The sequence below is a fragment of the Sus scrofa genome, chromosome 16, assembly GCF_000003025.6.
Source record: "Sus scrofa isolate TJ Tabasco breed Duroc chromosome 16, Sscrofa11.1, whole genome shotgun sequence".
NCBI classification, from domain to species: domain Eukaryota; kingdom Metazoa; phylum Chordata; class Mammalia; order Artiodactyla; family Suidae; genus Sus; species Sus scrofa.
The window spans coordinates 27,934,880-27,960,379 of NC_010458.4; the positions used below are offsets into that span (position 1 = coordinate 27,934,880).

At 40.1% G+C, this 25,500-nt stretch overlaps 1 protein-coding gene and 1 long non-coding RNA gene across 4 annotated transcripts in view; one reads left to right on the forward strand and one right to left on the reverse strand.

Annotated features, from left to right (window-relative positions):
* Window positions 1,346–22,382, reverse strand: HMGCS1 (3-hydroxy-3-methylglutaryl-CoA synthase 1). Of its 3 annotated transcripts, none has more exons than XM_021076557.1 (11): window positions 21,324–21,416; window positions 16,423–16,483; window positions 11,803–12,260; window positions 11,350–11,475; window positions 10,495–10,659; window positions 9,217–9,382; window positions 7,949–8,119; window positions 7,377–7,483; window positions 6,356–6,481; window positions 5,689–5,852; window positions 1,346–4,786 (listed from the first exon to the last, which is right to left on the reverse strand). In XM_021076557.1, exons 1-11 carry the CDS (start codon window positions 21,412–21,414, stop codon window positions 4,697–4,699), a joined length of 1,725 nt encoding a protein of 574 aa, XP_020932216.1. In that variant the 5' UTR covers window positions 21,415–21,416; the 3' UTR covers window positions 1,346–4,696.
* LOC106508153 overlaps window positions 22,550–25,500 on the forward strand; it is a 41,209-nt gene continuing 38,258 nt past the window's right edge. The window contains exon 1 of the long non-coding RNA XR_001304747.2: window positions 22,550–22,672. This is a non-coding gene — a long non-coding RNA (uncharacterized LOC106508153). The remainder of the gene's footprint in view (window positions 22,673–25,500) is intronic.

The window sequence follows — 25,500 nt, forward strand, 5'->3', positions numbered from 1 at the left end:
GAGATAAGCCCTTCTCAGCCCTTGCCTCAGGGCCCTCGGGCTTTCAGTGTGCCTTGAGTTATTAAACATATATTTCCACCCCCCCCACCTCCCCTGCTGCCAGGCTTCCAGAGCAGTTAATAAAAGCTAGCTAAAGAGTTCCTAGGTGGCCCAGTCAGTTAAAGATCTAGTGTTGTCACTTCTGTGATTGGGGCTGCTGTTGTGGGGTGGGTTCAGTCCCTGGCCCTGGGACTTCTGCATGCTGTGGGTGCCGCCAAAAAATAAAAATAAAAGCTAGCCAAATCCATTGGTTCATCATTGCCCTACCATTCAAGTGCCAGGTACCACATGATCCAATATTTCATCTTCCATGTTTACCGACAGATGACAGTCTTGGTAGCAACTATGCTGCTCCTGCAAGCCAGGGGTTGGTAGCACCCTGCTTACCAATAGCACATGAGTGTTGTATTGATGTCTTAACAAATTGCCACTAATGTAGTGGCTTGAAATAACACAAATTTACTATCTGACAGTTCAGTGAGACAAAAGTCCATTGTGGGTTTCACTGGGCTAAAATTAAAGTGGCATCAGAGCTGGGTTCCTTTCTGGAGACTCTAGGAGCGAACCCATTTCCTTGCTTTTACCTGCTTCTAGAGGTGGCTGACGTTCCTCAGCTCATGGTCCCCTTCCTCCATCTTCAGAGCCAGCATTGGTCCATCTCTTTGATCATCTGTCTAGAGTCAACATCTTCCTCTGACCACAGCCCAGAAAGATTCACTGCTTTTAAGGGCCCCTGTGGTGGCCCCATGAGAACTCTGCACTTCTGGGCTGTCTAATTATGAGTGTTGAATGACTTCCACAGGCACCTCGCCTCACAGAGAGACTGAAATGAGGGGTAAGTAATAGGATTCCAGAGGAATGTGCTATCATTTCTTGAGATCCTGGTCAAAGACTGCATGGAAGCAGTTGCCACCAATGTGACTGGAGTAGAAAGCAGGGCAGAGAAGGCCTGAAGTGGGGCGCAAGGTTTCTGATTGCACGCAGATCAAAGGTTCTGAGGCTGGAAAAACTTGGCACGTTTGAGGAATAGAGAAGGTGGGGTGGGCGAAAATGTAGTAGGCCTTAATGGCTGTAGTGCTGAGTTGAAGTAGGCGGGGCCAGATCCCTTTGCAAGCTTGAATAAGGAATTTGATACAGAGGGTGAAAAGTGCCTACTACTAAGGTAGTCCACGCAGCCTTCAGGGAGGAAGCAAATCCTGAACTAAGACCCTAAAGATGAACAAGATTTTGCTAAGATGGGCTGCAGGTGCTAGTTTAATAGCATGTAAAAAAGATCCGGAGGCAAACAGAAGCTTTTGCAAAGTTAGTTAAAAACTTTCATTTTTTTATTATAGATGCCTGCACAATGATGAAATAAGAAAAAAGTTACTTTCTTGTTTTTTACTTCCAAGCATTGCAAATGGAGAGGCATTTTTAAATTATTATAAGCTAGAGAGCCCTAATGATATATAAACTTCCTGGGGATTGGTATTCATAATCTTCAGCACCACAGTACCACCTTTGTAATAATAAATTGGGGGGAGGAGGGGTGGAATCACAGGTCAACTATTTCCTTCCACCACCAGTTAGGAAAAAAACAGGAATGCATGATTTAAGTGAGTAGTTACTAGAAATTTTAGAGAAAGTGTTCACTTCTATATTAAGATTATATAGCTTGACATTGTTTAAAGATCCTGCAACATGTCTTGCTCTCTCCGCTTCCACTTCAGTGTTTCAGGACATTTCAAATATAAGATAAGAAATGAAGTTTTTCAATTAAGTCATAGGAGGATCAAAAGTAGCTGTCTGCATATGTCTTGATTTCTGGTAGTATTGATCTCAAATGTACTCATCACTGTTATGAAATAAACAGAACCCAGAAGCTGGGGGGAAAAAGTTAATTGCACAAATTCCAAAAAGGAGAAAGGGAAGTATAGAACTCTTAAAGCCATATTAATTAGGATCCTAGAATTTGCAGAATTAGGATCTAGAATTCCTGAAATTGCAGGATTAGAGAATATTGGCCTTATCTTTTAAATAACTCAGAGAAATTGGAGATTGGCCCAGGAAACAAAAGAAAGTATTATTAAGTACTGAATCTAGACATGACAGCATGATAAAATAGCTAATCAGTACTAGAAAATAATCTGGTTGAATTCCTAATTCATACAATCCTAGAAATTGATAGGGAATGAGATTATCTAGTCCAACATTACTGCCACTGCAGATTCTCTCTATAAAACCTCTGGGAGCACTAACAACTTGTGACCCTTAGGCTGGAACCTCTAGCTGGTAGTAGGCAGTTAGTTCTATATTGGCTATAAATTTGTTTTTAGTGCTTAATCGTGAACTTAATCTTAAGTTGTTTTTAGGAAAATGCAATAACTCTCTTCATAAATATTTATGGAAAAATTTATACATGCTTACCAGCCAATGTGGGAGTTGATTTCTTTGTTTGAAGTATAAGAATAATAAATTATCAGTATAAATTTCTTCATACTAGGCAAATAGCTCCTTGAAGACAAGACCATATATTTTGTAAATCTTTATTTCTGACTTGAGCAGAGTTCTCCGCTTATATCAGCTTTTCAAATTTTTGTTGAAGAATGAATGAATGAATGAATGAGTTAGTGCATTAATGAACTGGAATGAAACAAATACCTATATTTTATTTATTTATTTTTTTGTCTTCGCTAGGGCCACACCCGCAGCATATGGAGGTTCCCAGGCTAGGGGTCTAATCGGAGCTGTTGCTGCCAGCCTACACCAGAGCCACAGCAACTCAGGATCCGAGCCGTGTCTGTGACCTACACCACAGCTCACAGCAACGCCGGATACTTAACCCACTGAGCAAGGCCAGGGATCGAACCCAAAACCTCATGGTTCCTAGTTGGATTCGTTAACCACTGAGACACAGTGGGAACTCCAAATACCTATATTTTAAAATAGCACATTAGCTGATTCTTTGTCTAAACTGTTTAGTTCAAAGGGAAGAAGAATACTCAAATATCTGAAATATTCTCTAAAACTTTATTCAAAGTTATTCACCTCACTGTTAATAAGGTGTAGAGTTAAATGCTCTGTGCCAGTACTACTAGGCTTGCCCATTGCCGGCAATGGGCTTTGAGAAAACCCATTTCCTGACATTCAAAAGTTAAATTACTCTCTTCAAAACATACCGAACTCCCAATACTTGCAAAAGTATTACATGCACCATTTCCCCATCAATCTTTAAATCTGAATTTATATTATTAATCTATATCAGGGGATGTTAAAATGAAGTCATTTTAACAAATTATAACTGTACAAATTGAAATACCACTAGTAATATTAGACAAAGAGTATTTTACAAACACTACATTACATATTACCTTGCAGTCTGAAACATTACATTTCATATGTGTGTAAGTTTATTTTAAGTTAACTGAAACTTCACAGAATTTAATGGCAAATGTTTTAAAAATTTAGTTCTGTACATTAGTTCCAGCTATCTCTAGTTTACAATCTGTAAGGCTCATGTCATAGGTCAGCACCAAAAAGAACTACAAGACTGTCTAACCAGTCTTCCTACTCACCCCATGTGATAGTTTTTATTTATTTATTTTTTTAAGGTGGAAATCTACTTCCAGGCCTTGAGAAATGGAATACTTTTTGGCTGCTCATACTATGTAAAAACTTGGGTTGTACCTTTTAATTGTCATTGAACAATACAAAAACAAAAACGGAAAAGAATACTTAGGACATGAATTTAGGTTGTCAGTCTTTAAGTTGCATTTATAACACCGAAGCATCAGAAGTAACCTAATAATGCCTGGCCCCTATCCTTCCTTTTTGTTTTAAATTTTTAAAAGACAGCCAGAAAAAAAGAGTTGTATTTATTCTTCAAAATAAGGTGCAAAGGATTGCAACCACAAACTTTCTCATACACAGCTCCAATAATATCTCAATGTTGTTCAGCAAAATTTACCTTGAACTGAGTCAGGAGCAGACCTGGGGCTACATCCATAGCTGTACCAGACATCTGCTTGATGCTAGCATCTCTCTGTTCACAGAGATCATTACAATAACTCATCACTGCTGGCCTGGATTTACAGCAACAGTTTCTAGAACCAGTGTTACCGTTCCAATTCTTCTCCTTCTTCAGGAATTATAAATTCTAGAAAAAGAGTATGTTTGTCTTGCCATTTTCAAACAGAGTTTGTACATATCACATTAAGACCACAATCCCTAAACTAGAAACTTGTTTCAAAAACCATAGGAACTTGCAGTAATCTTGTTTGTTCAAAGTACAAAATTCTTACATGTTTAAAAAAATTAAAATTGGAGACTAGTACCTCTGCTTTCTTCACCAGAAGCACACGATTCATCACACACCACATTTAAAAACTAAGCTTCATGCATACAAATGGCCAGAGAGGTATAAAGTTTTACAGAGCCCTTAACATCATTTCGAGTACATTAAGCATTGGCTAGACCACAACAGGAAGCATGTTAGCAAACTGAGCAAAGAAGAGTCTCCCAAGAACACGATAGTTTTCTAGGCTCCATGTCAGTCACATAAAAATTTAGCAACATGTAATTCTTTAAAATTGTCCCCAGACATCACATTCCCCCAACCGTTCCCATTCATACCCACCATCCCACCCCACACTGAAGTCTTCCATCTCATAGAAGTATCTTAATGCTCCCCATTACTGATGACAGCTACTTCAGGTTCTGCAGCTGTTGCAGGGAGTCTTGGCACTTTCTTAGCAGGACTTGGAATATGCTAAAATCAAAAGAAAAAAGTTGTTGCCTCTTTTTTTTTTTTTTAAAGTGCTAATTAAAGTTCTAATAGAAAAACTGATATGGCGAACTCTGGAGAGGTTTATGCTAAATATTATCCATATAACTTTTCATGGAGGGAATTAAATATCCATTCTTTACCTTTATTATACAATTATCCAAGTAGCAAGAGAGAGGAAGGCCACAGAGATCCTCCATACCCAGTATTTGACTTGTTACATCCTACATTTACAACTCGGACACTTGTGGTATGTTTTATGACTCACTACCTAAAGGAACAAGACTGTGCATTCAGTAAATTTGTGATGAGTAGATAAATAACTTAAAGGTTTTAAAGTCCTCAGTTTGAAGCCTGGGTATGATCTTGGCCAAGTCATTAACTTCTTTCAGCCTCATCTCTGAAATGGGCACAGTGTCATTTACCTCAAGGTGGTTTTTCTAAGGATTAAATTAGAAAATATAAAAAGTTTCTAGCACATAAGATTTTAAATCATAGCTATTACTGTTCCTTCTTGACAATCTGGAGACAGATTGGACAATGGCCTGAGATGAGATGTGATGGGCTCAACACCCTGCCTTACTTCTTCTCTCACCAAGACATACAGATGAGCCTTCTAGAAAAATCAGTCTTCCTTTAAATTTTGGTATTGTTAATAAAACTAAGTATTTACAATGCACTTTAAAAACACTAATAATTTAAGTGCCAATGCACTTTATACAAGTGGAAAATGGCATAGCCCAATTCAGTCCCAGAGCCCTGCTTTACTGACATTCCCTTGAGTTGCTAAATCTCAGTTAGGTGCCCTAAACCCTGAGGTCTGGGGATGGAAACCTCTTACACTGTCAAAGACCAAGACCAAGACCAAGACAATGAGCTTTATTTACCTCGGTGGCTGTGCTTGAATGGACAAGTTCTACTCCTTCATCCAAAGTGCTCTCATTTCGGGAGGGGCGCCGAGCATAAGTTCTTCTGTGCTTTTCATCCACTCGAACTAGGTACCATGTTCCTTCAAAAAGTGAATCTATTGAACTCTGGGGAATGTAATTGACTAAAGGAAAGGCAGAGAATGTGAAAAATTAATTAGAACATACAACTCATCTGGTAATGAATCTAAAGATAAGAAGCTGCACATTTCCCTCCAACTGTTACCAACATCAAATATGTACTGAACATAGCCTAGGTATCTGCACGTCCTATCTTTTATTTTTTATCCTTTTTTTTTTTTTATCTTTTTAGGACTGCACCTGTAGGAGGTTCCCAGGCTAGGGGTCGAATCAGGAGCTGTAGCCATCGCCCTACACCACAGCCACGGCAAAACCAGATCTGAGCCGCATCTGTGTCCTACACCACAACTCTCAGCAATGCCAAATCCTTTAACCCACTAAGGGAGGCCAGAGATCGAACCTGCATCTCATGGATGCTAGTCAGATTTGTTTTCACTGAGCCACGACGGGAACTCCAAGACATCCTTATCTTATACATAACATGTTTAATGTTATTAGAGCTCTCCAATAGGCATTCGCAGGTATAGTAATAATTTAATATTTTTACCCAAGTGATGAGTGTCTTCTCGGAGCTTCATGTTTTCAGTAAAGACATCTGGTGCAACACAAGTTCTTGAGTCAAGCCTTGATTTTAGATCACATAAACTTGCTATTATTTTATCAAGAGCAGATCCTAAAAGAGCAAATAATTCCAACATTAAAAGACTAAAACTAGCATGCCCCAAAGCCTGAACAAAATGTTGCCAAGCAGAAAAAAAAATTTTTTTTTCATTTCTTTTAGAACTACTGGCTATTGTTTAGCTAAAAGATAGTGTTATCTATTTGGCACAGTTTCTCATGATCTCTGCCTAGACATTTGTTCATTATCAGCCAGTAGAGAAGTCAGGAGATAGGTAGGATTTGGAACTGTAAATAACTTGTCTGTAATCAACCCATTATACAATTTTAGAGTAATGCCACATCTTCTGTCAGTTTTTCTCCATATTTTTGCTCCTTTCTGCTCAGGGAAGGCACATAAGTGTCCTTAAATACATACAGCTAAGACCATATTCCTATAAACATTTGATAACTTAGAAAACCACCAAACCAACAAGAAATGACTTGGGTTTGTTTTTTTTTTTTTTTTCCTTTTTTGGCCACCTTGTTCCTGGGCCAAGGACTTGGTATTATTCATTCATATGATCAGAATTAGTCATTAGTGTGAAGATCAAAAGGCTGCCTACACTAAATAAACTTCCCTTTCCTTTCCTACATCCTCTGGCTACATATGCTTAAAAAATGAGATAAAAGATAAAATAAAATTACTTGCCAAAGAAGGAAAAGTCAAACACTATATCATTAATTAAAAAAAAAAGTTTAAAAGTAAGGAGAGAAGATATCCTGACTCAGACATAATCCTGCCCTTTACTTAGTTAAGGCATATTTTTAGAGAGTATGTTGAAAGAAGTAGTGAAGATTAATGTCATAATGATCTATAGGACAGATTTGAGCACTTACTTGAAAAGCCTGCTAAATCAAAACCTTCCCACAGTAGGTCCTCAATTCTTGTTGAAGGACTCAGCACTTACCTGGTGTGGCATCTTGTGTAACTTTGAGGGAGTACAGAGTGGCAGCCAAACCAGAACCATAAGAGAACATGCCAATTCTCTTTCCTGCCAGCTCCTGAGGTGAGTACCTGTATAGGAGGGGGAAAAGCTATTAAAAAGTTTACCTGATCCAACTACAATGTATGGAACACCACAAGTTAGAATAAAATTCATCCTAGGCCTAAGAAGCTAACCTGAAGCTTTCCCATTTCAGTAAGTAGACTGAAAGAGTCTGCACCTCTTTGGGAATGATGGGGTTTTTGAAAGTTACTATGCCCTAAAATGAGTTACTCTGTCAACTGGTGGTTCAGCTATAGGTCAAGAATAATTAGACCATGAGAACAGTAGCTGGGAAAGCTGGTGTGAAATTATAAACTCTGGAATGATGTGTGTAGCCTCATCCCATATCTTCTTCACATCGATGGACAATGTGCTGGAGAGCCTGGAAATAAAACATCATTCTGCAACCTACCACCAACATGCCCAACACCAGAATCGGTCCTAGAAATCTAACAACCCCAAAGGGGAGTGAGACAGCTGAAATGTATACTTACTGTGCAAGAACAGATGCAAGGCAGCCGTACAATGAAGATGTGTACATGTTTCCATTTTGATTTGACACAAGCAAAGATGCCTTTGTTTTCTGATTAAAGAGTTCTGAACTAGCCTTCATAAATGCCTTTTCCACGTCTCTATCAAAGTAGGTATCTTCTAATTTAACATCCCTGAAAGATTTAGAACAAAGGTAATCTTACAGTGTTCAAAGATGACATTTTTTATACTACTACTTAGTGGACCTAACTCATATTCTAATCATAAGGATGTATGACTATTTTCCCATTTATTAAAAGCCAAGGAGCAGCATGCTAATCGCTAGGGAAGATAAAACAGCTGTATACATATGGGCCTTTTTCTTAAAGTTTTTTTTTATAATCAAGTTAAGACAACTTGATTTTAATGGGCTAAAAACCTTCTAAAGATTTGTCATCTCCAAACTGAATATACTATTTCAGGTCCACAATATTGTCTATTTAGTTAGAAAAGCCGTGGTATTACAGGAGCCAAGTCTTAAAAAAGTGACTAGAATTTTATCGGATGGAGAAGGGACACAAGAGAGGAGAAACAGTACGAGCTGAACAGACAGAGATGCTAGGAAGCCCTAAAAGTGGGGGAAATGTGGACAGGGTGTGAAAGCAGACTTCAGTGGTGTCCATGTGTGCAGGATGGATATGGGCACAGGAGATCTGGAGAGGCAGAAGAAGAGTCAAGAGGCTGTGGTATAACTGTAGATACCTGTGGGGCTATATTTTCATGGTGACAACAGGAAAGATCAAAAAGGAGGAAATCAGAAAAGCTGAGTAGAAATGATGAAATTCATGTAGGTAAGAGGACCTACCACCTCTCTGGGACTCAGCTTCTTCACTGATGACATAAATAGGTTAGACAAGATGACTTCTTTTGATTCTTAAAAATTTTCCTCTCTTGGAGTTCCTGTAGCGGCTCAGTGGTTAACAAACCCGACTAGCATCCATGAGGACTCAGGTTCAATCGGTGGCATCACTCAGTGGGTTAGGATCCAGTGCTGCTGTGAGCTGTGGTGTAGATTGCAGACCTGCCTCAGATCCTGTGTTGCTGTGGCTGAGGTGTAGGCCAGCAGCTACAGCTCCGAATGGACCCCTAGCCTGGGAACCTCCATATGCTGCAGGTGCAGCCCTGAAAAGATGAGAAGACAAAAAAAAAGTTTCCTCTCTGTACAAATAGTGATTTAACAGATATAAAAAATACTCTCACATAGAAGGAAAAAAATCATAACTCCTCTTACCCAAAGGCCTCCAGGCCACTATAAATACTATTTTTATCTCTGTTCTGGTCATTAAGGAAGTCATTCAGCAACATCCGAGCTAGAGATTTCTGAACCAGTTTACAATAGGGTGAGTGGAAAACCATGAAACCAAAATCATTCAAGGTGAAATCTTTATCATTTCCCTCTGAAAAAGAAATCCAAAGAAATGATGAAATTCATTCACAGCCCTAACTTCAGAAGTTTGATTTTACAACAGTGCTGGGATGTTTTTATACCCTTAAGCAGCAACCATAAATTCACTGCATAATGAAATATTCTCTGTGGTTTAAAATGCTTATCAAAAAGACATCCAGACATAGAATATACACTACTACATTACTGGTTTTCAAACTTAAGTGTCTCAACCCATTGGTGGGTTGGGTTGTGTCAATTTAGTAGGTCAGGGTCAGTATTTTTTTTTAATCTTAATAAATTAAAAGGACTTTTTAAAATGAAACAGAATAAAATAGAAAAATAGCATAATCCACAGCATGGGCAGGAAATTTCATGACATTTTAGTTTCAGTTTAACTGCACATACAACATAAAGTATTCTTCTTACTGTTGGTCCTAATAAAAAGTTAGAAAATCACTGTACTGTTAAATGCTGTTAAACAGTGTGATGTTTTACATACACAGGCATGCTTCTTATCCAGACCAGTATGTTTCCTAATACCTGTTAATGAATGTTATTTTTAACCCTCTCTCGCCATCTCCACAAAGTTGGCATATAGAAAAAGCACACTTTATATGATACTGTGTGTTTTAATAGCATTAAATCCTGTCCTTTTTGGTACCTCAAGAACTTTCTCAGGGTTAAGAATAGAGATTGATGATGACACCAAAAAAGCAAGTATGAATTCACAAGGTCAAGTGCAATAAGACCATGTAGGGAGGGGGATCACTTTGGTAATTCTTTTCATTAGAGTTTTCCCTGGATCACAGCTGCAAACTAAAACTTTGTGAAAATACCTCTCTCAGAATATGAACAAAATCCAAGTTACTTTCTTTTACCCTGTTTTTGATTTTCTTACTGGAGGCAAGTCACCCCAAGTGTTTTTACAGATATACTTCATTTGCAAAGCTTACTCGTTCTCTTAAATTTCCACACATTCCCAGAAACTGTGGGAAAACTATGCTATTTGGTGTGTGAGGAAGAAATGGTTAAAGCCCACTAATGAAAGATGCCCACGAAGCAGTGTGCACATTACACTGCCCTCAACAGTTACCAAAACCAAGGAAAATAGATAAAGCCCACCTTTTTGCCACCGGGCATGGATCTTCTTGCGGTAGACAGAATAGCAGCGATCTAATGCACTGAGATAGCATTCTATGGACAGTTTTCCATCTACTATGGGATATTCAGAAAGCATATCAGGCTTGTAAAAGTCATAGGCATGCTGCATATGTGTCCCACGAAGTCCTATTAGAACAAAAAGGAAGGTATCCATGTATTTCTGCTGCTTTTTTTTTTTCTTTCTTGGCCCCCAAGGCATATGGAGTTCCCAGACCAGGGATCAGATCCGAATCCCAGCTGCAACCCACGCCATAGCTGTGGCAACCCTGGATCCGTATCCTACTCTGCCGGGCCAGGGATCAAACCCACAACCCAGCACTCCAGAAACACTGCTGATCCCGTTGCACCACAGAGGAAACTCCCATGTATTTCTGCTTCTTAATGTATGTTAGTAAGTGTATTGCATTATCTGGAACTTCCTTTAAATCTAGTCAACTCACCACTTGCAGAATAAAAATCACAAGGTGAAACCAACATATAATTGAAACAAAATAATATCCATATATAGGTCTAAGGCTCACTTGACATACAACTTTTATGCAACTTTCATATACCTAACTGGGAGACTGTATAACTATGAACAAATTACTTCTCTCGTGATTACTTAAACCCTACTTAAACCCATTTTACTCCTCTGTTAAAATGGCGGTGACATCCCTTACCTTCTACAATTGCTATGAAGAGTGAATATGTTAACACCTAAAGCACTTAGCAGGTAATGCCTGCATTTAATCAATACCAAGCACTATCTTTTGTTTTATTTTAAAATTCCTCAGTATATTGTGCAAATAAAAAAACACTTTCCCAAACACTCACCTCGTTCAAAAATTAAAGGAGCATTTGGCCCAATTAGCAGAGCAATGGCTCCAACTCCACCTGTAGGTCTAGCATTTCCAGCGGCATATACAGCAATATCCCCTGCAACTACCAGGGCATACCGTCCTGAAAAATAGTTTTTGTTACTATACAAGAAGGTGATCAGCACTCTAAATATCGAACATATAAACTGCATCTGTTCTATTTTTCCAGAATATCCTTTCCCAATCTTTGGTGAAAAAAAAAATATTCGACTAAATTTTAATAGATGATTTTGTCTTACATGATAAAGATAACCAATTCATAATTCAGACAAGTTGAAAGTCATAGCTATCTTTCTAAACATGTTCAAACAAGCACAACTGGTAAAAGTTTGCATATAGCATTAATTAAAAGGTCATTTGGGCCTATTCGTCCTCAAGGAGAGTTTCATTGGAATAACATGTAACATACCATCCCAAGAACTGGACTCAATCCAGTTAACAGCATTGAAGACAGCAGCTGTGCCTCCATAGCATGCATTAATTGTGTCTATTCCTTCTATATCTGTATTCCCAGACTCCTCAAAGAGCTGCATCAGATTAGTCTTCACTGACTTTGATTTGTCGATGATTGTCTCTGTTCCAACTTCTAGCCGCCCAATGCAATCATAAGAAAGGCTATTTCTCTCCATAAGATTCTGGACCACAGTCATGCAAAGAGAGTTGATATCTTCTCTGTCTGTGCAGAAGCCCATCTTGGCCTGGCCCAAGCCAATAGTATACCTTCCAGCAGCTACACCGTCGTATTTTTCTAACTCTGCTTGATCAACATATTGAGAAGGAAAATAGATCTCAAGGGCAACAATTCCCACATCTTTTGGCCAGCAGGCTTCTGCGTTCAAAGGAAGTGACCCAGGCATGGTGAAAAAACTTTAGAAAGAAAAACAGAATAAAACACTGTTTTAGATTATAGGTTGCAGACTGTCAAATTCAAACTTGAGAAACAACATCGAGAGTTTATTATTACCTAAAATATAAATTTAATTTCCAAGTTTAGCATATTTTACTTAGGGTAGTCAATTTTAATATGTGAAAGTAGCAATTATAGTATGAATGGAGTATTATTTTAAGTTGTCTTTTAGAAAGGCTTGCACTTTTAAATAAAACTATGTAGGTTTAGATTTGAAATATTATTAGAGATTAAAAAAAAATCGAGTCTTCTGTGTTGTGAAGAATTATAAAATACCTTGACAATTTAATAATATGATCCACAAATCAGAATTCAAATACCTGATCGATTCCTGGCCACTCAAAAAGTTTAAATAAGTCATTCATTCATTTATCATAGGTATATTTATTATTCACAGCTACTGACTTTGTGGGACTGTTAGATCAAACAATATTGCATTCTTTATTGATCTAAACAATCCTAGTAAGTAGAAAAGCCATGCTTTTTTAAGTCCACAAAGGCAATCTATACAAGACACAATCCCAGCCATCCAATGAACCCCTCACTCAGTACCCAAATGGTTGAAATTTTAAGCAAAGACAAGCTCCTAGACCCATAACAGGGTCAAACACCAATATTTTCTGTACTTTCTACAGCTAGTGTATAGGCAATAAATGATCACAAAGCCACAAGATATCACTTAGATTCTAAATCAGAAAAAAAAAAAAAAAAAATTAAAAAAACTGGTAGTCCACATGTTATATGTGTGGCATCTTAGCCAACACATCTTAAAACCACCCCTTCTTTTTTAAAAGGGGCACTAAAAAAGTTGGACTGCTGCCACACTATAAGCTTTCAGTATTATCTACATTAATTTACCATCAACAACAAAAAAATGTGTTAGCCACTCAAGACTTGCTCTGTGCCTATGGGCAAGTCACATAATCTATCAGAGCTCAATTTCTTTAGAGGCTGTATCAATCAGAAAAAGAGAAATTATTTTAGATATTTCTAAGAGGGGAGAATTTAATACAGGGATATGGCTACAAACTTGTTGGCCTGGCTAGAGGAACAAAAGGGGGGACCCCCATTGAGGCTCCTGGAGCTCCCAGTCCCAGTACCTATGCTGCTGAGCCAGAGCCAGAGCCTCACTCCCACTGCTGCTGCCAACAAAAGGGAAATCCTGTACTTAGGTCATTTGTCCTCTCCCGCTCTGCACACTAAGGTGTCATATTAGGGATAATGAAATTATAGACTATTGCCATAGTAAATTGTTGATCATTGAAATCCTGAGAAAATACCTTAGGCAGAGAAGCTGTCCTTAAATCATGGAATCTACCTTTAGCCCACAAGTTATCAAGATATAAGTATATTAAAATCTGAAAAATAAACACCTAGAAATATAATCACAAAACCTAAGTTAGGAGTTCCCATCTTTGCTCAGTGGTTAATGAATCTGATTAGTATCAATGAGGACACGGATTGGATCCCTGGCCTTGCTCAGTGGGTTAAAGATCAGGATGCCGTGAGTGGTGGTACAGGTCGCAGACATGGCTCAGATGATGGCATTGCTGTGGTTGTGGCATAGGCCAGCAGTTGTAGCTCCAATTGGACACCTAGCCTGGGAACCTTCATACGCCACAGGTATGGCCCTAAAAAGACAAAAAGAAAAAAAAAGAAAAAAAACCCTAAGTTAAAGATTTTAAGGGGTACCAGTTAAATCTTCCTTCTAAATACAAGAATCTTTTTCATTCATCCAAACAATGACAATGTGTCACATGCCAAAACATCTGGGATGTGTTTAATAGGAGATAATCCTTGCCCTTTCAAATATTCACTATCTTGTGGGAGAGTAAGCTACAAAAAATAATAAACAAGAGAGAAACAACAGAGATGGTCACATTCTGTTATGGAGAACGACATAACCCAGCCAGGGGAAAGAGTGCGAAGAGAACTGGTTACTGGTGCCTGACTTGATTCTTAGGAATGAGTAGGAGTAATCAGTAAAGCTCTGCAGAAGCAGGTGGTGGTAGAAGATGTCACAGGATGGACGGTATGAACAAAGGGCTACCACAAGGAACTACGAAAAGTTACACTCATTTACTGAAGTGAAATGTGAGCCCAATGAGTATATCAGGCAAGTAGTAGGTTAGGAGAACTAGTTAAGGGTCAAGTCAGAGAGGCTCTGGTATGCTAATGTTAGGAAGCTTCAACTTCATCATGAAGACAAGAAGAAGCCACCAAAGAGTTCTGAACGATAACAGGGTCATATTCGTATTCAGATCAGTGTTCTTCCAATTCTGGAATCAATTTGGTGGATGGCAAACAACACCTTTTAAAAACAAAATAGAAAAGAATAGAGGAGTTCCCATTGTGGCTCAGTGGCTTAAGAACCCAACTAGTATCCATGAGGATGCAAGTTTGATCCCTGGCCCACTCAGTGGGTTAAGGACCCAGCATTGATACAAGCTGCAGTGTAGGTCAAAGATCCAGCTCAGATCTGGTGTTGCTGTGGCTGTGGTATAGGCCAGTGGCTGTGGCTCCCACTAGACCTCCTAGCCTGGGAATTTCCATATAGCATGGGTGTGGCCCTTAAAAAAAAAGAAAAGAAAAGAAAGGAAAAGAATAGAAAATATCAGATTGCATGACACATGGTTAATATAAGAATTTTTTCATGAAAATTTTGTATCAATTATTCGCACATATCCTGATTTGCAATATAAAGTGGATTCCTTACTGAGGGTCTAAGCAGGATAATGGAGATGCAGTATTTCCAAAAAAAAAAGATTTCATCTTTAAAAAGGAGAAGCGTTCTTATGTGGTACAGAGGGATAAGGATCCAGTGTTGCCACCACAGTGGCTTGGGAGGTCACTGCTATGGTGCAGGTTCGATCCCTGGCCCAGAAACTTCCACATGCTGTGGGGAAAGCCAAAAAAAAAAGGAGAAAGTACATTTTTACTACAGAACTCTGGAAACCTTCCAAAGCTATCTTCCAGCAAGTACCAACAGAAGACTCCAGTCTACTCTTCTAAAGTGAATGCTTACCACCTCTGGTGGACAAAAGGAGTTCCAGGTCCTATTTCCAGAGTTGGCAAAGCAAGATAATATGGAAACCTCATTAACAATTTCTGAATGCTTCCTGCCTAGGACACAAAAGGGACCAATATGATCCCCTGTGAATTTTTTAAATCTGTGAAAGACAACTGAAAAAGAAAAGGAGAAAAAAAGCAAAGAAATCAGCCAAGGATGCTGATGCGAGGGCAGCCCTGACCTAGCTCCTCCTGGCTGTGTCAGCAAGGGATTTTGGCATCAGTCCCTAGGATTGGGATGCCAGCCTCCTAAGCTCTCTGCCTCCATCTCTCCTCTGTCCTAGGCTAACCTTTCTAAAATACACATATGACCTTTGGTAAGAGGCTAGTTAAAACTATTCCAAGTTTCTTCTCTATTATTTAAAGTCAGCCTCCCTGCACTAGACAAGGAGCTTCTGAAAGCAAGAACTGTTCTTTGTTCATCTGGGTGTCCTTAGTACGCAGTCCAGTGCTTGGCACATGGTAGAAGCTGAATCCTGAATAAATGAAATCCTACTAGCTCTCTAATCTAAAATCAGTAAAAACCACAAAGAATCATAAAACTGAAGCATAAAAAAAGCAGAATCATAAGAGAGGAGCTCCATGTTAATAGAAGAAAGCAATATCTACAAATAATTAGATTACTGGTTCAAACACATGTAACTATTGTCCAGTCACACATAATTGTGAACACTGATCCATAGACCAGATGGGTATTTTTTGAGGCTGTAATTCAAAAAGCACTATTGGCACTCATGCTTACCTGTGATTGTTTCTGATTAAGCACTTTATATGGTTACATTTTATTATCTAGACTTTTTTTCTCCTATGAGTACACAATAATTTTAAAAATTAGCTTCTAGATTTTTAAACATTAGTCTAACAATACAAAATTAGATAATCTCCTGAAGCATTATGGCATTAACTAATATTTAAAGATGAGGTATAACCCTGTAATGGGTTTTAAGAATGTGTGGCACACACAAATGGTTATTTGCCCCAGGATAAAAATTAAATTTCCCCCTTCCAATAGAGAGGGACTCTTTCCTTTAGCAGCATGACAAGATGACATACCTGTGTGAGGGATAAAGAACTGCAGTCTCCAGGTCTGTCACTCTGTTTCCTCCTCCAGGCACTAGGAATTACAAATAAGAACCTTTTAAAAAGGCATAAATCACCACACAATTTCAAATCATGACTCCAATTCAAAGTGAGTTAAAATAAACATTTCCTTGTCCAATTACATTATGTAGAACAGAATTTGACTTTGCTTAGAAAAAAATGGTACCTAAAGTTGATAAAGCTTTTTTCCCCTTATTTTATTAGCTTTTACAGTCTTGTTCAGTCTTGGTAATGAACTGCCCTAAGTAGTTCATATCAGTGATTTATGTTTTAAACTGAGTTTGATGCTAGGATAGTTGTAATCTTCTTTACTAAATTAAGGTTTTCAATAATTGAGGAAAGGAATATAAATAAGCTGTATTAGGCTAACAAATTTCTGGAGTAGAGACATACATTCAGAGCTTGCTCTGCACTTAGGAACTTGTGGCTTTAACAACAATTTGTGCCCCTTTGAATTTTAATTTCCTCATCTGTAAAATGGAGCTAATACCTGCCCTCCCTGTTCATTGTGAAGGATAGCTGAGAAGATAAAATATGTGAATAATGCTTTGTAATATAAGGCACCAAGACACTGACTATCCTAATATTTAGAAATTTTCAAACAAAATGCGTATTTTTCTAGCAAGACCTGATTATCTTCATGTGTTTAATCTTATGTCCTAGTTTTTAACATGGTCATTTTCACCCACATCAACCTTTTAGAAAGTGATTCTCCTCTTAGTTCCTGTGTTTAAAAAAATAGGTATTTTGGAGTTCCTGTCATGGCACAGTGGAAACAAATCCGACTAGGAACCATGAGGTTGTGGGTTCGATCCCTGGCCCTGCTCAGTGGGTTCAGGATCCGGCATTGCTGTGAGCTGTGGTGTAGGTTGCAGACGTGGCTCAGATCTGGTGTTGCTGTGGCTCTGGCGTAGGCTGGTGGCTACAGCTCCGATTAGACCCCTAGCCTGGGAACCTCCATCTGCCACAGGTGCGGCCCTAAAAAGTCCAACAGACAAAAAAAAAAAAAAAGGTATTAGATATTAAGACCAAGGAGCCTTATGCTTTATCATCTTTTATATTATGTAGAGACAAAATGGAAGGGGACTTTGGAGCATTTTCCTCAGTCTATCTGTTCTGAAAGACTGTTACTTGAGACAACAGTGCCTGTTTAACTCAAGCACAATTACTTTTGCTCTCTATTTAATTGTTGGCAAATACAGCATCTGCCCTTGCCTGATTAACTAGAGACTACTCTTAGATGCTACTTGGTAAAGCTTTACTTCTTTTTCACAATTAGATCATTTAAGAGCTTATAGATTTAATTCCTTTTACTTCATTAGGTTTACTCCCCTGCCATAAATCAATCCTGAGTTTTATGGAAAAAGATAAGACTACTATATTCAAAAATCTCTTTGATTACAGGATGATGTATATATGCTGAGAAAATAACTTTTTTTGTGGTTGATTATCTCAAATTATGCTTTTGTAAGCTACAAATTAAACATTCTGTGAGGGCCAGTTCTCACTGGTGGGAAAAACTTGATTCCTTCTTCTCTTAAATGTTGAGACTATTTGAATAACTTAGTAATATTTCTTCCTGAAACCATGTATGTATATGTATTTGGCACTATTTTCATCAAGGAAATTTCTCATGAACTGCCAAAATTCCCTCTTTCAATTTTGATTATCTAAAATTGGGGAGGGAGGTTAGGTGGGAAGGCACAGAGAAAGGGGGAGCAGGGAGGAGGGGTGGAAAGAGAGGGAGAGAACTCCAGTGCACAAAAGAAAGCGAAGCAAAAAAAAGAAGATTCACAGAGAACTTCCACGCTACTTAAGGTCTCAGGAAAAACGCCTAGAGTTCAGGAAAGGAAATGGAGGCAATACGTGCCACTTTGGGGCAGAATCAATCAGAAAAGGATTAGGCTTTCCATTCTCTTCTGTAATTGCTTGAAGAGTTCGCTATCCTGACCAAGTCTCAGGCAGGTCATTAGCTTATTTCTAACAGACGGGGGTCTTTTCAGAGCAAGTGAGAATCACAAACAGCTGGGCTGGGCAGGTTACCATAAAGCACATTTGGAGATTCCTGAGCTGAAAAACCGAATGTTGAGACTGCCTAGCCCAACCAACTTTCTCCTGGAGTTCGTTCAGTGTTCTGAATTCCTCCTCTCTCCTCAGCCTTGATTCAATAAATAGTGGGAGAAATTCATCCAGTACACATTCTAGTACATGATAAACCTTAAGCAGTTACTGCTGATCTTTTTCACTATTACAGGAGAGAAATCCGAGAAACCTTTTTAATTGAAAATGAGCTGGAAACGTTTCCTCCTAAGGAGCAAGCAAGCAAAACTCTAAGAAAAGCCTTGCCCAACTCTAGCCTCGTTCTCTTAAGGAAAAAACACGGACATTCCTGCCTCCCCTCAGAGTTACTGGTCTGCTTATCAGAGATTCTACTCATATTTCAAGGTTCTGTTCTAAGCTCCCTCTTCCAGAAAGGCTTCCTAGGGTTTTCTGATCAGAGTCCTGCACTCCTACAGGTATGTCATTCACACTGACACCAATGACTTCATATGCTATTCTCAATGGAAAACAATCTTCGTAACCATATTGGATTCTTAGACTCCTTATGGGAGAAGGGCTGTATTTTGATTCTTTTGAACTCCCTTGTTCTTTTCATTCTCACTTTTAAGACAAACTGCAGCACCAGAGTTCCCTTTGTGGCTCAGAGGTAACGAACCCGACTAGTATCGATGAGGGGCTGGGTTTGATCCGGGCCTTGCTCAGTGGGTTAAAGATCCAGCGTTAACCTGAGCTGTGGTGTGTGCATCGCAGAGGCGGCTGGGAACCCGCGTTGCTGTGGTTGGGGCCATGGGCAGGCAGCTGCAGCTCAGATTCAACCCCTAGCGTGAGAACTTCCATATGCCATGGGTGGGGCCCTAAAAAAAAAAAAAAAAAAAAAGAGCTGCAGCACCAAATCGTATCCAAAAGTTTAAGAAAACTGGCTTTCTACTGCTGCTTTTCACAGCAAATGTCTAAGTTTCAACTGTTCCCTGAAAAATATAAGTTCAAATGGAACCTGAAGAGAACATCTGTGTAAAATCATTCCCACACACACACACATCCCCAACCACAGACTCTGCAAAGATGAAGGCTGTCAGCTTTGAAAGCTTAGCTTCTCTTCTACTGCTCTTACTATACCCAGTTAACAGACAGTAAGTGGGTATCACCACAAGCCAAGCATTTGGTTGAATGGATTATTTAGGAATTGAGCCCATCTATAAAGTTTTCACGACTCCACAATTTAAAAAAAAATTGAGTCCTATACCCACCCACTAGATTGGGCAACATGTTTTTAATCTATACCACCTTCTTTTTTTTTTTTTTTTTTTTTTTCTTTTTTGTCTTTTTGCTTTTTCTAGGGTGGCTCCTACTGCATATGGAGGTTCCCAGGCTAGGGGTCGAATCAGAGCTGTAGCCGCTGGCCTATGCCAGAGCCACAGCAACTCGGGATCCAAGCTGCATCTGCAACCTACACCACAGCTCACAGCAACTCCAGATCATTAACCCACTGAGCAAGGGCAGGGATCAAACCCGCAACCTCATGGTTCCTAGTCGGATTCGTTAACTACTGTGCCATGACGGGAACTCCCTATACGACCTTCTTGAGAAACAAAAATACCATACCCGTCTGTGATATTTGGTTTGATAACCCAACATAAAATTATAAGATGCTATATTTGTTTCCAAATGAATCTAAATAGCAATTATGATATATAACCCACTGAGTGTCCCATCCACAACCCCAACGAATCTCCTGGCATTCAGTCCACTGGATTCCTGTTTTAACTAATGCTAAGGTACCCAGGAAACACACATCACATCAATATCAGGGTTCTGCATTTCCTGTGAGAAAAGTTATCTAAAATCTCAAGGAGGTCCTGTCATGTCTCAGCAGTTAATGAACCCCTAGTACCCATGAGGATGGGGGTTTGATAACTGGCCTCTCTCAGTGGGTTAAGGATCCTGCGTTGCTGTGGCTGTGGCGTAGGCCAGTGGCTATAGCTCCGATTAGACCCCTAGCCTGGAAACCTCCTTATACCGAGAGTGTGCCCCCCGCCAAAAAAAAAATCTCAAAATCAATCACACAGTTAAGAGAAACAAGATGTAAAAGCATCTTAGAGGAATATTTAAGAAAAATAAAAATATAAAAATAAAAAATGAGGCCCAGAATTAGCCCAATAGATGACGTGGCCTTCTATGGTCCCAAACACAATATCCATTTAACTCTCCCCACTGGAAATACTTTTTGAGAACTGGCATTACTAACTAAACCAAACTAAACTGAAACCGATTAAAGGGCAGATTTACAAACTTAGACCAACAAAGTTTAGACACAGAAAAGAAAGTCTTTCTCCTTTCCCATAAGATACACCATTATCCTGCTCTCCTTATCCACACAAAAATAACTGAACTTTTAAAAATAAAGAACACAAACTGCCTAGACGTCTCAAGCTACAAAGAACCATTTGGCACCGATACAGGCTAAGGACTTTCAATTTGCCTTCTAATAGAAATCTATGCAATAAAAGTCCAAACTCCACCTCAGAAGGAAAAATCTGCTAACTATACAAGCACTTCCATTTGTCTTAATTTTGTCATTTATTTTTCCATTGTTTTTCATGATTCATCCCTGGAATAGAGCGAATGCTACTTAGCAGCAGGCAGAACACATCATCCTGCAGCCCGTTGGCAAGAGCACGGGGAGTGGGGAGTGGGGAGCGGAGAGCTTCAGTTGAGGTGAGCAAAGAAGCCTGTGATGCGCTAAAACCAAGGTCCTAGGGCAAACACGACCAGCTGGGACAGCCCCACTTTACCTGTTGTCCACATCTTTCCTCCAGGCTGGGTCAGAGTAATCCTTTCTCTACCACCAGTCAGGGCAGGACACACATTTTTCAAAGACTCCATATACTGAGCTTTGAAATGTCCTTGGTTTAAGTCAAAACCTATTGTGCGTGAACACTCTGTAGGTGCCTCCCCCTTACTTCTTATCAAGTCAGGCTAGTCCTGAAGTCATTAGCAGGAGGGAGACAAGAAACATCAAGGAAACCTATTTGTTTTTAATGGGCATTAAAAATACGTAGGCGAGAACGTGGCAGACGGCAATCTGCTATATTTGAAGCAGGCACAGGCCGAAGCAGTCAAAAGCCCAAAGTGCTCAGCCAGGTAAAATCACTGTTGTGATGCCCTGTCGCACCTGAGCTAGAGAAGGAGTAATGCTACCCAGCTCACTTCCTCCCGGTAAATATGCCAGGAGGACACACCCCCTGCCAACCTACAAGCCTCCAAGTGTGATCTTCCCCATGCTTCTGTGTCCACCCTAAGCCAAGTCTCCAGGACCACCCCCCCCACCACTGCCTCGCCGCAACCCATCTCCTTTCTCGTCCCCCTCATGTGCCCCCCTCCCATCCTCTCAAGGCGGTCACAGCCACTTCTCTGGCACCTCCAGCTCCTGAATGACTGTCATCAGAACCCTAGCCCTCAACGCCCTCTACCCTCTGCGACTCGCCTGCCCACATCAGTGGGCCCCGGTCCCTCCTAGGACCTGCCGCGGTGGGCCTCCGCAACTTGGCACGGCTCCCCATCCTCCGCTCACGGCTCCCCATCCTCCCGGGCCGGGTCTAGCCTCAGCCCTGACCCGGACGGAGCCAGAGCTCCTTCGGGCCTAGTCAAGGACACCGACTCCGCGGAGCCCTCACCGTGCCCACGGGGCCTCAGCAGCCCAAGTCTCCTTCTCCGCGCGGGACACTCACCCAAATGTGACCCGGCGGTGGCCGTGGAAAAATAACGACCAACGGATGGGGAGTACGCGGCGCTTCCCCTCTGCCACCAGCTTTATAGTGGCCGACCCACCCGACTCCGGCACCGCCGGGAGTCTCTGGGAGGTGGGACAGTGGCTCCAGCAGCCAATCGCGGAGGGCAGAGTAGCCTGGCAGCGCCCGTCCCCCAACCCAGCTTCAACCAATCCAAAGGAAACTAGAGGCGGGATTTTCCCTCGTGGCTTCAAGGGCGGGGGAAGGGGCGGGGACAAAGCCAGAGGGCAAGGAAGTGGGGTGAGAGAGTGACGTGTGGTGGCCCGAGAGCCGGCCTACCAATGACAGAGCGGCGAGACACGGCGAGAACCAACAGGAGCGGAGTGAGAGGTTCTCCACCCAATTGGAGCCGTGTGAGTAGAGATGCGGGCCAATGAAACCTTCGCGTCCCACCACTGGGGCGAGATGGTCAAGTGAGGGAGGCAAGTCTTCCTTGTCGACGAGTCTGTCAGGTTGCCTAGCAACCAGAGCTAGGATTCGCCTATAAGATTTCTGAAATACTTGATTTTAGTTCAATCTTAACGTTTTCTAGTTTCCCAGAGCAGCCAAGTGCTCCAGCATTACAAGTTGGAGCAGAATATGTCACTAAAATTTGTAAATTGGCAAATATTTACATAACAGGTTCTAAATACCAGATTTGCAGATACTCAGTAGTGTCACGTCTATACAAAACTCCCTTAACTGTATTATTGGGACAGTTCTTCCTAATTAAAACTAAAATGTGATGGTTTGGGGTTAGACACCAGTGAAGAGGGTAAGGGGCCTTGCCTAAGCAGGGAGTAGGTCCTTATTCTGGGATTTTTGCTAGCCCATACACTCTGAGGGAATGGGCTCCATCTGGCCCATTTCTCACTATCTTCTGAGTTTATGTGGTACTTGACTAATAAAAGGTTGTTGAAAGAAGGAAAAGGGCCCCAAATTCTCAGTAAGTCCACAGGGTATTGACTACCTAGTTTCCTCAGAAAATATAGAGGAGCATGTCAAGCTGGAGGAAATCACTCAAGCACTGGGAGAATCCAAAGGAGGACAATTATGGCCTTAAATTAGACTCTGCCTCATCTCAGATAGAGAAATGGTAGTACTTAGTCTTGATGGGAGACCATGAGAGGTTCAGAGTTGTTTCTGTCTCTCTCTCCTCCTCAGTTTCATTATGACCCAGAAAAGCAGTTGATAAGAGGACTTTGATGATTCTATGCAGCACACAACTTCTATTATGTGAAATTCATTATCCGCTATAGATACTAACCTAGTAAGAGACATTCTTAGGAAAGTGGCAAAATATATTGGTAATGGAGCCACTATGAAGTAGTGGCATAAATTATTTGGGAGAGAGGACCACTTGATAATGGTAATACTCCACAGCGTTGCCCATGACATTCTATTCCAGAATCAATATCATTAATACCTTCGTAAAGTAGGTGATAAAAAGAGAGAAACACTGCTTGACTGTGACCAACACCAGTTCTGAGGGCAGATTTAAACATTCTTAGCATGTTAAAATGCATTGAAAGGTATTAAGGACAACCACTAGAAAGAAGATAAGGCTTTGTCCTTAGAAAGGGATAACAGTTCCAACCCCAGGAGTACAAAATACGAAATGATTAGCCAGATAGTCTTATTATCATCTTGCACAACAGGAAATTCCCACAGGTTCAGATTGTCTTTTTGATCAAATTAATCTCCAGTGAAACAAGGTGAGCATGGTTTTTGGTTATTGGGAAGTCAAGCAACAGACAACAAAATGGATTAGTAATTAAATATAGAACATCTCAAGTGAACTTTTAAAAATAAGCCTTTTCTATTCTGTGGAATATAGAATTATACCAGATTATGGATTATACCAGTCTACACAAATATTAGCTAGGGTCCATGCAACTGAGGACAAAATATACCTATATTTATTTTGGCAGGGGCTGCAAGTTTTTTGGAGCTACACTTTAACATAAGCATGTCATACTTGAATGTGCACTTTTAAGATATGTTAATATGTATGTTTCATTATATTGTTTCTAGATTTAATGCCACGTAGTACTAGTAAAGCACTGTGGCTGCCATACATCAAAGAGAAAGTATAATTTATTATTCTGCCCTACTCTGAAAGGAACAAAAGTTTCTCAAGATGTAATGATAACATTTAGCGTTATAAATTCACCCATTGAACGCACATTTACTTTTTACTCTGTGACAGATTGTGCTAACCTGTGCTATCCGATAAGGCAACTACTAGCTACATATTATTCCTGAACACTTAAAGGGTGGCTATTCCAAAGTGAGCTATACTGTAAGTGGAAACTACACACCAAATTTTAAAGACTTAATTACCAAAAAAGGGAACTATCTCTAATAATTTTTACATTAATTACTCCTTGTAACAGTATTTTAGTTACATTGGGTTAAGTAAAATACAATATTAAAATTAACTTTATCTGTTTTTTAAGTTTTTAGTGTGGCTGCTAAAAAATGTAAACCCACATATGCAGCTCCCATTTGTGGCTCCCATTCAAGCTAGACAGTAGGAAGACGCAACTGAAAGACAGATGCAGTTTATAGTCTAAAGATGGAGGAGAGAATAATAAACACAGCAAAGAGTTGACTTTCCAGCCTCTATCTTACTTGATAAATGGTAGGAAAAGATGGGACAAGAGGAATCTTCAAATGTGTCAGTTAAAGCTATCTCTCTTCAGGTTTAAACAGCTTTATTTTGCCTAACTATTCTGTCAGTTCAAAGTTTAGTTCCCTATCAGGGCTTTTTTTTTTTTTTTTTAATTGGCTGTGCCTATGGCATGTGGAAGTTCCTGGGCTAGGGATTGAACCTGTGCCACAGCAAGTTGCTGCAGTAACAATGCTGGATCCTTAATTCGCTGCACCACAAGAGAACTCCTGGACTATTTCTCCTGAGGCCCTTTTATTTGGCAAAAGTTGAATGGGTTATTGTTATATCAGAAGAGGGAGCTCAGCCCTAGTTGTGGTTCTTGTACTGGCTTCCCTTTGCTGACTGGGACTTGGCCTTGGCTTTGAGGCTGTCTCGTACTGCAGAATTCCAAAGCTCACTATGGCTTTCATTTGATGCTCTACCCAGTAGTCTGCACCCAGAAGCCCAACAGCAGCCCACTATTAGGTTCACTCAGCCCCTTCTGCAGCAAACCCCCTCAACAGTGCCAGCCAAAGTTTCAGCTGTCTT